The following is a 14,213-nucleotide window of genomic DNA, read 5'->3' as shown; positions in this document are numbered from 1 at the left end:
ACACTTGCATCCCTACCACCCAAGTGGGAGGCCCAGACTGAGTTCCCGGCTGGTGAATCCAGGCTGGACCGGTCCTGGCTGTTGTAAGTGTTTGAGATTTGGGAAGTGAACCAGCAGACAGAAGGTGTGTGTGTGTGTGTCTGTGTGTCTGTGTGGCCTTTCAAATAAAATTAAAATAATTTTTTTCTCGTTTTAGAATCTGAAAGAATATGACCCAAAATGTAATTTTTCTGTATTATAGAATTATTCTTTTAAAGTGTTTTCTTCTTACATTTTGACTTTTCTTCATTTTTCCAAAAAGGAGTATTATTAATAGCATCTTTTTAAAAAAAATACTTTGTATCCAAATAGAATTTAGTTTAAATCCCAGTTATATTACAAACATTGCTGTGTGACCTGGGGCAAGCCACTTAACTCATCCAAGTCGCAGTTGCATTGTATTTAAAATGGAAATTGTTTTTAATTCAATATTATCATAAAGTGGTTTTGGATCTCAAATTTGGGATGTGGAGAGTTGATCATATTTCTCGGTTTATGACATCTCATCATCATCAGTTTATGCCAGGCTTCTCTCTTTATTGTTTTATTTCTTTCTGTTCCCATTGCCCATTCCCATGAGCCTCTGCCCTCACCCCTAAATAAACATTGTGTTCAGATTTCTTAAATGCCTTTGCAAAAGGCACACTGTTGTTTCGTAAGTCGCTTAAATAGTGTTATGTTATAAATCTCATTCTCTCCCTCCTATCCTCTCTCACTCCTTCCCTCACTCCCTTACAAACATAGTGTTTAAGTTCTTTGCCACAGCGTCCTGGGCCTCTAAGTGCTGGACAATGTTCATATATGCCTGTACCCCAGTCTACTTTCCTAGGGAGGGATACAAGATGTCCCCCACTCCCTATCACTGCAAACAACACTGCCATACACATCCTCACACACACCCTCTTACAGACATGTGGGAAATTGGAGGCAGAATGGCTGGGTTTCACCTTGTAGATTTGCTTCTCCCTGCCAAGGAGTCCCAGGGCCTTCTCCGGCATGTCTGCTCAGCCTGTGTCCCCCTTACCCAACCACACAGGAAGGACCTGAGGTTCCCGCTCTCAAGACCTCTCCAGGCTCCTAATTTTTGCCAGCCCAACAGATATGTTATACCTCTTTATGGTTTTTGTTTTCATTTATTTGAGCATTAGTGAGGTTTTAATTTATATAAAGGAAACAAACTTCATGTACTTCATATATACATTTTTAAGAACATAATGATAATTCCCAATCTACCCTCTTTCCCTTCCTCTCCTCTCCTTCTTTTCTTACTTTTCTTTTTTACAATGACATACTTTCAATTTTTTTTATAACCACAAGATCACCAATGTTTTGAACACCTTCTCCTAAGCTCATTGAGCTCTTGGAATTAATGGCTTGTAAATTGCTTGTTCAGCATCTTTGCCCACGTTTGTACTGGGGAGGTTGTCTTTTCCTTCTCGATTTGCAAGAGTTCTCCGTGTGTTCTAAACAACCAATGCCTTGAGGGCGTTGGACATTGGAAATATGTCTTGCTTCTTGTTTTATCTCTTTGGAGTTCTGCTTCGCGTTTCTTTGTTCCTTTTACCTTTGAAGTGCTATCTTTTCCATGGAAGTCTTTCACATATCTTCTATTTGCCATGAAAACAAAGCATGGCCTGTTGTAACAGATAAAATAATATCGGCAAAGCATCCAGCACAGAAGAGAGGTGCAATGCCACGTGGTCCAAATGCCAGTGCGGTCCTGGGAAATCTGTGCCTGCAGGAGCTTGGGGGCCGTCTGGCCAGCTCCAGGAAAGTCTCCCGACCAAGGACGAAGGCACTAAGGTTCTCCCTGTAAATGCGTGCAGGATTCATCCGTTCTGAAACGTGAGGGTGAGCTAGCAGGAGAAGGGCCTGCGCAGGTGCACCACCACTCAGCCCAGGTTGCTAGGGACACCTGGAGGGTGAGCCCTTTTACTCACGGCTGCTGTCTGTCTCCACCCCATGTAGGCTCCCTGTTCTCCACCCTGAAGCCCCCCGACGCCGTGTTCAAGGTGGTCTTCTGGCTGGGCTACTTCAACAGTTGCCTCAACCCCATCATCTACCCGTGCTCCAGCAAGGAGTTCAAGCGCGCCTTCGTGCGCATCCTCGGGTGCCAGTGCCGCGGTCGTCGCCGCCGCCGCCGCCGGCGCCGCCTGGGCGGTTGCGCCTACACCTACCGGCCGTGGACGCGCGGCGGCTCTCTGGAGCGCTCCCAGTCGCGCAAGGACTCGCTGGACGACAGCGGCAGCTGCCTGAGCGGCAGCCAGCGGACCCTTCCGTCGGCCTCACCCAGCCCGGGCTATCTGGGCCGCGGCGCGCCGCAGGCCGTCGAGCTGTACGCTTTCCCGGAGTGGAGGGCACCCGGCGCCCTGCTCAGCCTGCCCGCCTCCGAGCCCGCCGGCCGCCGCAGCCGCCACGACTCGACTCAGCTCTTCACCTTCAAGCTCCTGGCCGACCCCGAGAGCCCCGGCACGGACGGGGGCTCCAGCAACGGTGGCTGCGAGTCTGCGGCCGACGTGGCCAACGGGCAGCCTGGCTTCAAAAGCAACATGCCCCTGGCACCCGGGCACTTCTAGGGAAGTGGGGAGGGACCCTCCTCCTTCCCCGGGGAAGGCAATCCTGGTGGAGAGAGGATGGTGCCCACGCCGGGGGGGTATGGGGATTACGGGGAGGGGGAGGGGGCTGGGGACTAGGAGAGGGGGACAGCTGCTTGTCTGGCAGGGGCATGGGTGCCAAGTACAGCATGGAGAGCTAGGCCGAGCATGCTGAGAGCCTGGGGGCACCCCACACCTGCTGGGATGACGTCTCTCTCTCTAAAACCCCCACCCCTGTACATATAAGTCCCCTCTCTACATGTATTTAACCGTGGGTACACGTGTGTGTGTGTGTGTGTGTGTGTTTGTGTGGTGTGCGTGTGGCCTGCATGTGAGCGCGTGGGGTGGGGGGTGGGGATGCCCGCGCAAGTGCGGGCCGAGCGAGTGTGCGCCCAGGAGAGGGAGGGCGCTCTGTGTCTCCTGACTCCGTACCTCTCCGGCCCCTCCCTCCCTGTTCCTCACGAATTGATGGCACTTTGATGGGGGCTGGAAAACAAAGAACATTAAAGATCATTTCTCCTGTGTGCGGCTTTGAGTGGTTTGTGAGCACGTGCTCCCTACAGGTCTGGTGCAGTTGTAGATCTTGGGCTGTGGCTGTCAAGGACCTATCCCCTGGCCCCATGGGCAGCTGTTGTGCTGGATCTCCTGGGACCAGGGCTGAACAAATCTGCCTTATGAGGTGAAAGTGGTTCCCTGGCTTTCCCATATGCGCTGTTCCCTTGCAGTGTCTCCTTACTGTAAAATCATCATCATCATCATTCTTCTTGCAAATAGCAGTTCTCCTGCTGCCTCTTCCTGCTGTCTCAACACTGGACAAGCTGTGGCCAGGCCTTGAGCCCTGAGCCCTCAGACCACAACTGTAGGTAGGCCTGGTCAGTACCCTGGTGTGGGAGTGAGGGAGGACTGGCCCAGACGATGGGTGAGATTCAGGCAGAGAGAGAAATTCATGTCGTTCTCTTCCCCCTCCATCTGCTCCCCCCAGGGCATTCTATGTGTCCCCAAGGACTCTGAAAACAAATTCAGGCTGCACACGTGCCTGGATGAACCAGGGGTCCTCAGGGCTCAACCGACACAAGGAACACAGGAACCCTCCCAGTCTCTTCTAACTGCAGGTGAGGCTGTGGCGTGATGGGGGTGGGGGTGCTAAGAAGGGTCACGCAGAGAGGCGAAGAGGGCACAGAGAGGAAGAGCCAAGTGCTTGGCTTAGCTCTGATTGTAGACCTGAAGAAGGTCTCCCCCTCTGGATCTGGGTTTCCCATCTGTGTAATGGAAAGGTTGAGTCTGTGCCCACCCTGCAGTCAACACCTGGTTTACCAGCTCAGCAAGGAATGGGAAACAAACAGGAGACATTTTTCTTCTGAGGTTCCATAGGAGAAACTCCTTCCCCCAGTCCCACCTGTTTCAAAGTTGAGCTTGATAATTTTCTAACAAAGAAGAGCTTGCTTCCATAATATTAGCCTATCAATCATTAAAAAGAAAATTGGTCAAAGAGAGAGAACCGATAATTTGTTTAGTTGAAAAGTGGGCATTAGGGTTCCCACATGATAATGGTTAAATCCTAGCTTTGCATCCTCCAAGGTCCCATTTGGGCACTGGTTTGTGTCCCAGCTGCTCAATTTCCCATCCAGTTCTCTGCTTGTGACCTGGGAAACAGGTTGAGAATGGCCCAAAGCCTTGACACCCTTCATCTACATGGGAGACACAGAGGAGATTCATAGCTCCTGGCTTTGGATTGGCTCAGCTCTGGCCATTGTAGCCACTTGGAGAGTGAGCCAATGGATGGAAGATCTTTCTGTCTCTCTTTTTCTCTGTAAATCTGACTTTCCAATAAATATAAATCAGAAAGAGAAAGAAGAAAGAAAAGGAAAAAGAAAATTGGGTATCAGGTATGGCTGGATCCAGGGGCTCCCAGTTACTGCCTCTTTTGTCTTGCTACCATCATTTACTCTGCTTATCTCTGTGGGTTGCCCTTGTTTCCTTACTGTAGGTAGCTTCCTCCTATCATTCTTAGGAACTGATACCCTCCAGAAGGAAAAATAAGATGGAAGAGGTCTTTCTCTCTGCATCTCTCCCTTTCGCTGGATCCCTCTGCCTTTCAAATAAATCTCTTTCAAAATGCATTAGTTAAGCATAATGTCCTAGACCCACTTACATCAACTGAGAGCTTCATTTCAGGGACCATTGACACCAACACCCTTCATGTTACAGGTAAGAACAGCCAGCCCAAAGCACACCACAACCAGAGCTAGAAGCCAAGTTCTCTATCCTCCCAGTCCTCTGCCCTCCAGGGCTGTGCTGCCCTCCCAGGTCCTCTGCCTGCCCTCCTGCGTCTTCTGCCTTCCCACACTGTGCTGCTCTCCTAAGACTGGTAAAAACCTCCAAGAGAGAACAAGTCTCTCCTTGCCCCTAGAGAGAAAACGGGAGTCCCAGGAAAAGAAAGGCCTGAACTTCATCCCCAAGAAAGAAAATATGGCTTGAGGCAGTCCTCCAAAGACAGAGCAGCACAAATATGGTGGGGAGCATGCATTCTTTCCCAGCAGGCTTAGCTGTCGCCTGGGGTGGGCACATCCTACATCAGAGTACTTGAGATCAAAGGCCACCTCTGCTTCCTGCTAACACAACTGATAGCAGGTGGTGACTCAGATGCTTGAGTCCTGTCCACTAGAGTCCCAGCCAAAGTTCCTACATCCAGGCCTTGGCCTGACTTTGCCCTGGCTAGTGCAGGTGTTAGGGGAGGGAACCAACACAATGCAAGATTTCTCTCACTCTCTTGTTCTTCCTCTTTCACTCTCTTTCGCTCCTATTCTCTTTTGCTCTTACTCTCTCCCCTCTCTGCCCTTCAAAGAAGTAAAAAAAAAAAAAAAAAAAAAAAAGATTTTTTAAATACATAAAAACCAAATAATTTTGTTAAAAGGGCACAGACTTCTCTCAAAGCAAGTTGACACAGAATCCTGAGGCAGGAGCAGCTTTGAGTGAAGTGGGGAGCATGTGACAGCCTGATTCCTTCATCTGCTCACTGTAGCCTGCCCTGATCCCCCTGGGCTCCATGCAGTGTTATCTAATATTTGAAAATCACCACTGGCCTCCTGCATCTGACACAGATTTGAGAGTCTGCAGGAAGTGGGTTGGAATCCTGACCTCAGATGACATTGGGCAATTTTCCTCTTCTGCTCAGTGTGGCCATCCAGCGAATGGATGTGGTCCTGGAAGCCCCATTGGGGAGCACAGGGGAGTCGATGTGCTCACTGTGGTTGAAACACTGAACTGTTGATCACTGGGCTGACGCAAGCTGTAATTTGGATCTCAGCTATCTGACAGCACAGGCAACAGAGGCATGTCCTGGGCCACTCGGTTCTGATGACTTCACTCATGGCTGTCACTGGGAGGTCACCAGACAACACAGAGAGGCAGCAGCAGCCCCTTGCATCTCTCCAGGCAGACTGGCCCAACAATGGTTCATATCCCTCAGAGAGTATGGGCCTCCAGATCTGGCACCAGGCCCAGGCTGCATTGTTCTGAGCTCTCCAGGTCTCACTGTGGGAGGGTTCAGAGTTGGTCAGCAACTGTCCTGCCCCCTTCATTGTCAATAAGACATTTGTCACCATTGAGGCACACACAAGGACACATCTGCCAACCCAAATAAGGAGGCATGTTGGCTTGGCAAGATGGGGTATCAGTTCCTCGTCTAGGCCTCAACACTGCCCACTTAGTAGCTGCTTAACACTAGGCCACTGACATCATGGGTCTAAACCTCAGTTTCCTGAACTATAAAGACAGGATAATAATAGTACCTAATTCTGTGCGACATGAGAATCATGAGAGTAGAACAGCAAGAGGCCAGGTTCTCAGTAAGTTTCCCACAAATGGGATAATGGCAGAGATATTCATTATTCTGTTGTTTAATATGATATATGAAATTAGGAAGCCTGTTTATAAGGACCAGAAATCTTCAACTTTGTAGATTTCAAGATTCTAAGACCGAAGACCCTCCTGATTCAGAGGTAAGCATGGTGGCCAGCAATCCCACTCCACTGTGGCATGGCAGTGGGGTGATCTACCACCATCCACGGCCAAGTCTAACTCCCACTTAGGGGATAAGGGGGATGGCAGAGTGTTCTAGGATCTGACAAGCATGATGGATTTGGACGCATTTGCTTCCCTCAAGGAGGAGAGCTGTGTTTGGAAAGATCTGCACCTGCCCAGATTTCCCCCTCTGTATTTAAACCTGTTTTTTGAAACTTAGGAGACAAGAATTTGATGCTTTTTCCCTTTGCTTCCTCTAGACAATCTTCACCTTGGGTGATGGGTGACTGAGTTCCAGCTGGCTTGAACTGAGCCACCACCACAGCGCTTGAGTTAACTCACTGAGGTACAAGTGTTGGCAGTGAGAGGGGGCACAGAGATGCAAGCTGCCTCCTCTTGGATCTTCTCCCCTGCCCCTGTCCCCATCCTCCCTCACCTCTTTCCCCAACACAGGCTTCTAGAGCCAGCTTCTCCAAAAAGGCTTTGCCCTGGCTCCTCCCTCTGCCTGGCACTCCTCTCTGCCAGGCTTCCTTGCCCACCTCCTTCACCTCTTTACTCCCCTGACACCTTTGACCATCCTGTTTAAAGTTAATCTCGCCCATTGCCAACACCATCCAGCCCTCTCTATAGCCCACTCCCTTTTATCCTTCTCCATGGTAGTGTCAGCACCTAACATACTATTTATATATATGTATATACATGTACATATATAGCCACATATGTGCATAGACATGTATATATAGTATATATGTGTATAGTATATGTGTAAATAGGCCTCTAATTTTCATTATTGTGAGATGCACATGGGTCCCTATTGCTGCCTTATCTCTAAATGCTTGCAAAGGCCAGGGTTGGGCTACATTGAAGCTGGAAGACCGTCAATCCAAGTCACCCATATGGGTGGCAACACCCAACTATCTGAGCCATCACCTGCTGCCTCCCAGAGGGCACATCCACAGAGAGTTGGAATCAGAAGTGCTAGAACTCAACCGTAGGCGCTCTGACATCAGAGGAAGCAAGCATCCCACCCAGCAGCTTAACCACCTGGTCAAGTACTCCACTGTCAGTAAATAGTTGTGAATGAAAGAGTGCAGTACCTGCTGTGAGTGTGGAAACACTGGAATGGCAGTAGACAAGCTCACAATGGGAGCACGCAACAGGGGCTGCTACCTATTATTTGGTGGGAGGCCATTCTGAGCAGACAGGACTTTCTGCAGATAGTGGCATGTGAAGGCTGCCGGCTAGGTTGGCCCTGCCAGCAGCCTGTTTCCAGGGTTTGTGCTCTCCTGCACTTTGCACTTGAGCTCCTGGCTCAGCCACAACCCCTGTCCTTCTCTGGGCCTCTGTCCTGAGTCCAGGTCTGCTTCCAAGCTGCAGATCAGTGAGTCCAGCTTTGCTTCTCCTATCCTCAGTGCAAACACAAGCCACAAAGGCAAGCTATCCTTGGGGACAGCTTCATGGGGATTAGTAAGACAATGGGCCCCAATGATGACCTCCTTTGGCAAAGCAGCTTGTTCCTAAGAGGCTTCCAGAAGTGTTCGGGAACAGCGAAGGGCTGAACCCTCATGTCTGCCTTCATGTATGCTACCAGCTACAGTTGCCAGCAGGTGCGACCCCACAAATGCCACCTGAAACCCTGTAGCCATTGAGCCCTGAACACAGCCTCTTTCTCACCCTTGTTCTTCTACTTCCCTAGGAAGTGCCCACATGGGGCATAAAGCCGGGACACAAGGAAGAATAAAGCTGTGATATCAGCTCTCACAAGCTCAAACATGTGTCCAAATAGGTAGAAAGAGGTCTCTAGCCACACAGAACCTTAGAGCCAGAATTGTATGATCTGGCAACAGGGCTGATGCTCCAGTGTGGGACTTGTCAGTTCAAGGGCAAGTTGCCTATATTCTCTGAGAATTCCTGTTCCATGATGTGTGTTAGTCTGAACAGGAGTTGGCTCCCCAAGCCCATGCAGAAACTGAAACACCAAAGTCTCACCTTAACAATGAATGAATCCGTATTAATGACTAGTGGATTTGATCCAATCTGCAAGCATGCCTAGAGGGTGGTCTTCAAGACACTGGAGGCATGCCCTCAGAGATGAGTTTGCACAGGAGAGTGGGTTGTTGAAGCTGATGTTGGCCGAGCTCGCCTCTCTGCTTCTAACTCACCATAGGACTGTCCCTTCCCCACCCTCCGGCTTCAATGGCTGCTGCCACCAATAAATGGGGCCACCCAATTCCAGGCTGCAAATCTCCAAAACTGGAAGGTGGAAACAATCTTATTTTCTTAGAGGGCTTTCATGAAGATCAGTCCCACTGGAGCTTGAAGCAAGTCTAGCGCTAATGTCTCTATAAACGGCAGTTGTGGTTACCAAATGCCATGGGAGGGGTTCCTGGCCACCCAGATCAGAATTCAGGGAGGCTGTGGTATCTAAATGGCATAGCAAAGGAGAGATGGGATGAAGTGGGAGCAGAGGGGACATAGCATGGGAGGAGGAGGTAAGGGAAGACAGAACAGGAAGCACCCTGAGGCAGAACCAAGAGCGACACCAATTAGCATGGACCACTATATGTGGAGGCACCCAAGGTGTGCGAGAAGAGAGCATCCAGATAGTGTCGCAAAGACAGCAAGAGGCCAGTAGCCAAGCAACTCCAGGCATGTCAGGAATGAGCATCAGCAGCACACACAGCCAAGAGGGGAGGGAGCAGGCGGCCAGGACACCCACCACACATCACAGCTCTCCTGTGACTGGCTGAGTAGCTACAAGAAACTTTGCTCCCCAGGTCACCTCTTGATGGGGGGAGGGAGAAGGGAAGAAGGGAGTTGGTAGCTACAGCAAGGCTATGTGTTGTCTGCCTCCTGACCTAGAATTGATATGAAATCTACAGATGGATATGTTTCAACCTCAGACCTCAATGCCCAGAACATATCTGAGAAAAGAGGCAGCACAGCCTGACCATTAAAGATTTGAGCCTGAGGTCAAGGGTCTCCTCCCTGCCAGCTGTGTGCTCCCAAACGGTTGCCTATTGGTAAGTCTGGCATAATGGTAGAACTTTTTCACACCATTACTGTGATGAATGCATGAGCCAATGCATGGCAGTACTAGGCTTCTAGGAAATTCTCACCCAAAAGCAAGAGTACTACGTCACCGTTATCTGCTGTGAAAAAAAAAACAGGAAAACATGTTCGGACTTGCCCATAAGAAAGTGAGGTCATCTATATTAACAAGTGTTACAGATATCTCTTCTCCACCCCTTATCCCTCCCTCCCATTACGTCCATGTTCTAACTCTCCTGGGAACAGTTCTATTTTGGGAGACTCGGTGATAAAAGAAAAGCAGGAGAAAATAACATGAATCCAGAATGCCAGAACAGAGACAGATGTAATCTGGGCTTGTGAAAGTGAGACTTAGGGACACAATGGGTGCGAGGGTCGGACTCAGCTGGAGTCTGCTGGCCAAGGGCACCCCACAGGAAGACATGCATTTTAACCTGCATCCTAGTGAATATAGATACAAATAAAGATATAGGTCAAGGTCTCAACCTTAATTCCGTTGAAATTTTCAGCTGGGAGCAGGCTGTCCTGTGAATTGCAGAATGGTTAGCACCATTCTTGGTTGTGACCACCAGAATGGTCTCCTGGTGGGCAAGATCACAGCGTGCTTCAAACCACTGATGAATGTGGAGAGAAGAAACAGAAGTTCCATTTTTTTTTCATATTTATGGGCCACCAGCGGAGGTGTTGTGCAAAAGCTGCCTGTACCAGCTGTGAGACCAGATCAGAAATGTGTCTTTCCAGCTTTGTATTCGGTGACATCACATGCATAGCTCAGAACCTGCAGTGACGGCAACACTGACGCCACCAAAATCAAACACCAGCACAGATCAGGATGTAGGGGATCCTGTGGATGCAACTGACAGGAAGCCATGATGGAGGCAGTGCTGGGAGAAGAGGAGCCCACGGGTGGGGGGTCGGGTAGGGGCTCCAAGAAATATGGGGAGGGGACTGACCTTTGCAGGCAACTACTAAGCAGAAACGAGCAACCATTCATAATCACGTGACTCCACTTGCACCCTCTGCCTGTGGGGATGGGGTGGGAGCTGTGAATAATTTAGCGTGGAAGGAGGTGTGTGCTCAGAATCCCTCAGTGACTGGCACCAAAAGCTGGAGCTGTGGTTCTCAAACTCAAAGTACAAGAATCACTCAGGGAGCTTATTAAAAATACAAACCACCTCCCGCCCTCCCCCATCCCTCCAACTGATTTAACAGGTGGTAGCGCTGAGATCCAGGAATCTGCACGCTTAGGAAGCGAGGACCTGCCTTCCAGCAGCATGGTATCTTAACACTAGCAAAAGGGTTAGAATGCGCTCCTCTCTATACGGCCAACTGCGCCTCTGCCTTCTAGAACCCACTCTGCTAAACACGGAGTTGGAAGAGCCGCTTCCCCTCCCGCCCAGGTGCGGCTCATGGCGTCAGGTGTAATTCATCCTATGGCTTCTGGGAAAACACGCCTCTCTTCTGACTCAGTCGTACTTCCCAGTCGGTCCACCCGACGAGCCTGCCTCCTGGGAGGAAGAAGCGGGGCCTGCGAGGAGCGCTGTTGTAAGGTAGGAGAGCTGGTTTCTAAAAACCAAACAGCAGTTGTTGGCCTATGGCTCTGAAATTACATAGAGTGGTCTCAAGTTCCTCCTTTGCAGGTTTCACAAATATGCGCCGTTTGGTTTCTGTGCTTTCTGCTGTTGCTCTGGTTTCCCCCACACCTCGCGCTGCAAGGGCGCAGTGCGCACCCAGATGCGCGGGGCTCTCTCTTGGGTTCTTGGTGCCTCGGCATCTTCAGCTTACAAACTGCGAATAAGGCTAAGCCTGCTGGGGCCGCTGCCAGCCGTCTGAGGCGGTGCATCCTTCCTCCGCACGTGTGGAGACTGGAAAACAAGTTGTTGAGCCACTATGCTGACCTAGACCGCTCCCCGCTCCCGATTGCCCTGAGCCGGTGCTTGGAATTGTGCAAGCTTGAAGTTGAGGCGGACGGGGGCGCCACCTGCTGTCCAACACGCTTAAACGTCGGGAGTGTAAAGCAGGTTGTTTTACAATTCAGGTGGCGCTGCTCTGCGGCAAGTCCTTTGGAGGCGGGAGCGAGATTTGGTGTCTCAGCTACTGCGGATATTCTGGAATTCTAAGTTAGGTGTGTTTCACGTAGGGTCTGTGTGTTGATTGCAAGGAGTCTTGGAACTCGCTAAAATGTTATGGATAAGATAACTTTTTAACAGTTTGCAAAAACCTAACACGTATTTTGTAATCGAGGTGCCATGTGGCAGGCAATGTGGCAAGCCATTGGTGACAAGTGGCAACAAGGCCAATGTGTCAGTTCTCTTAGACTTTACAAGTTGAAAAATGGTGCCTTCTCCCAAAGCTGTTCACATGCTAAGCACAGAGCCTCTGAATGTCCCTGATCGTGCCAAGGGCATTTTGCAGATATGACCATAGTCAAGGTCTTGCCGCGGGGGTGTTGTCCTGCATTATGCCAGTTGAGGACCTGTTCCCCAAAAGTCCCTCTAAGAAGGACAGGCCGTACAACTAAGACCAAGGCCACAGATAGACTGAGTTACCGCGTACCAGATACAAGTTTTTATCTGAGTCCCTTTCATGGGACTCAAGTGGGAGGGTCACATTTGGTGTTGTGTTTACTTTCCTGGGCAATACAGAATCCAAAAGCCATAGAATAAGTATGGAACATCTCCTGAAGCACCAGTTTTACTGAGTGACAGAGGATCTAAAATACCTTTGTAATATAAAAATGAGTTATTGGCTGCCTCTGTCTTTTTAAATATATGTATTTATTCATTTATTTCGAAGTCAGAGAGAGATGAGACAGGGAGAGACCAAGAAAGGAATCTTGCATCTGCTGGTGCACTCCCCAGATGGTCACAGCAGCCTGCTGGGCCAGCCTGAAGTTACTTCTTGATCTCGCATGTAGATGCAGTAGCCCAAGCGCCTATGCCATTCTCCACTGCCCCCCAAGGCTGTTATCAGGGAGCTGGGTTGGGGTGGAGCAGCCAGGACTCAAATCTGTGTCTCAAGAGGCAGTTTTACCTACTGTGCCACAGTATTTCTTGTCCTTATCCTAATAAATTGAGTTTAACGGCAGGCAATTTGGAAAGATGTGTTTGATTTCTGAATGCAGAATGGATTAGAGGAAAAACTTGGTGTTCTGTGAAAGTTAGTCCCTACATAGCCACTAGAATGACTATAATTTTTTTCTAAAAAAAAAATTTTTAATTGACAAATATTGGCAATGAAAGCAATGGGAGGGTATAACTGGAGCTTTGGTGTACTGCTGGTAGGAACACAGAATGGTGCGACCAGTATGGAAATGTTTTGCAAGACCATAGTACATTAGACACATACGAGCCATGTGACCCACTCTTCGTGAAAAAGTCAGAAGATTTGAAAAGAGACTCAAACAGAAACTTGCACACCAGTAGTTACAGCTGCAGTATTTCCAGTTGCCAAAATGTAGAAACAGCTCAAATGCCCATCAATGAAATGGGTAAATAAAATGTTGCATATATATGCAATGGCATATAATTCAGCCATGAAACAGGATGAAATCCTGGTACATGCTACAACATAGATGAATCTTGAAAAACAAAAGCTAAATACAAAAGATCGCCTATAGTACAGTTCCATGTATCAGAAATACATGAAGCAAACTTCTAGAGAGACAGAAAGCAGGCTACGGAGATGGAGATGGGAATTTCCTACAAAGGGGCACCCAGGACAATGGGTATGGCAGCCCCTGAGGCTTGGCTGCCAAGCTGCCAAGGGTAAGAAAAGTCAGCCCTGGCACTGTGGCCCGAGCAGCCCTGAGAGCACCCCTGAATGGGTTTTAGGCATACTGGGGCCCCATGACACACTGGGATCGATCAGCATTGAGGGCCAACACCCTTCTAGTCCTAACCAGAGGGAATAGAAACAGAGCCTCGCCATTCCAACCACTTTCCTCCTTTATCTCAGAATGTGGCACTCCTAGCATTGTTCTAAGGTTACTGAACAAACCTGCAAGTGAGCAGGAGGGGAGAGCTTGGTCAATCCAGGACCACCCAAACAAACATCCTGAAGTCAGTAGATACTTGGAACTCAATCCAATGCTTCTCCATCTACCTCCCTATCTTCCTTCCTTTCTCCCTCCCTCCCTTCCTTCCTGCCTGCCTGCCTTCCTTCCTTTTCCCTTAAATAAACAGATACTAGACCTCAGGTTTAGAAAGCTAAACAAGCAACCTGAGTATTCAACTTTAATAATTATGTTTCATTTTCTTTATACTTATTTTTGCTGGAGATGTCTCTTTAAAGCAAGCAGCACTGGTATTTCAGAAGTGCTGATGTGAAATTTTCCTTTGAAAATACTCATAACTGTTCTTGAATGAAAAACATGGTTAAATAGTTTTTAAAATTTACTTAAATAATAGAAGATTACAGAACTAACAAAAATCCTGAGATGCTAAATGCAGCAAATGTCCCTTTTTCCTGCAGACTCATGTCCTTGTCACCTACTACACCAAAATC

General features: G+C 49.0%; 1 protein-coding gene across 1 annotated transcript in view; it reads left to right on the top strand.

Moving 5' to 3' along the window:
- ADRA1B (adrenoceptor alpha 1B) overlaps window positions 1-2,617 on the top strand; it is a 58,265-nt gene extending 55,648 nt beyond the window's left edge. Inside the window, exon 2 of the mRNA XM_040975741.1 lies at window positions 2,008-2,617. Coding sequence (XP_040831675.1) covers window positions 2,008-2,615 — 608 coding nt within the window. The 3' untranslated portion in view covers window positions 2,616-2,617. The remainder of the gene's footprint in view (window positions 1-2,007) is intronic.
- The last annotated feature ends 11,596 nt before the right edge of the window (window positions 2,618-14,213 follow it).

The sequence above is a fragment of the Ochotona curzoniae genome, unplaced genomic scaffold, assembly GCF_017591425.1.
Source record: "Ochotona curzoniae isolate NIBS_2020 unplaced genomic scaffold, NIBS_Ocur_1.0 contig_1, whole genome shotgun sequence".
NCBI lineage: Eukaryota > Metazoa > Chordata > Mammalia > Lagomorpha > Ochotonidae > Ochotona > Ochotona curzoniae.
This window is presented reverse-complemented; position numbering and strand designations above follow the sequence as displayed.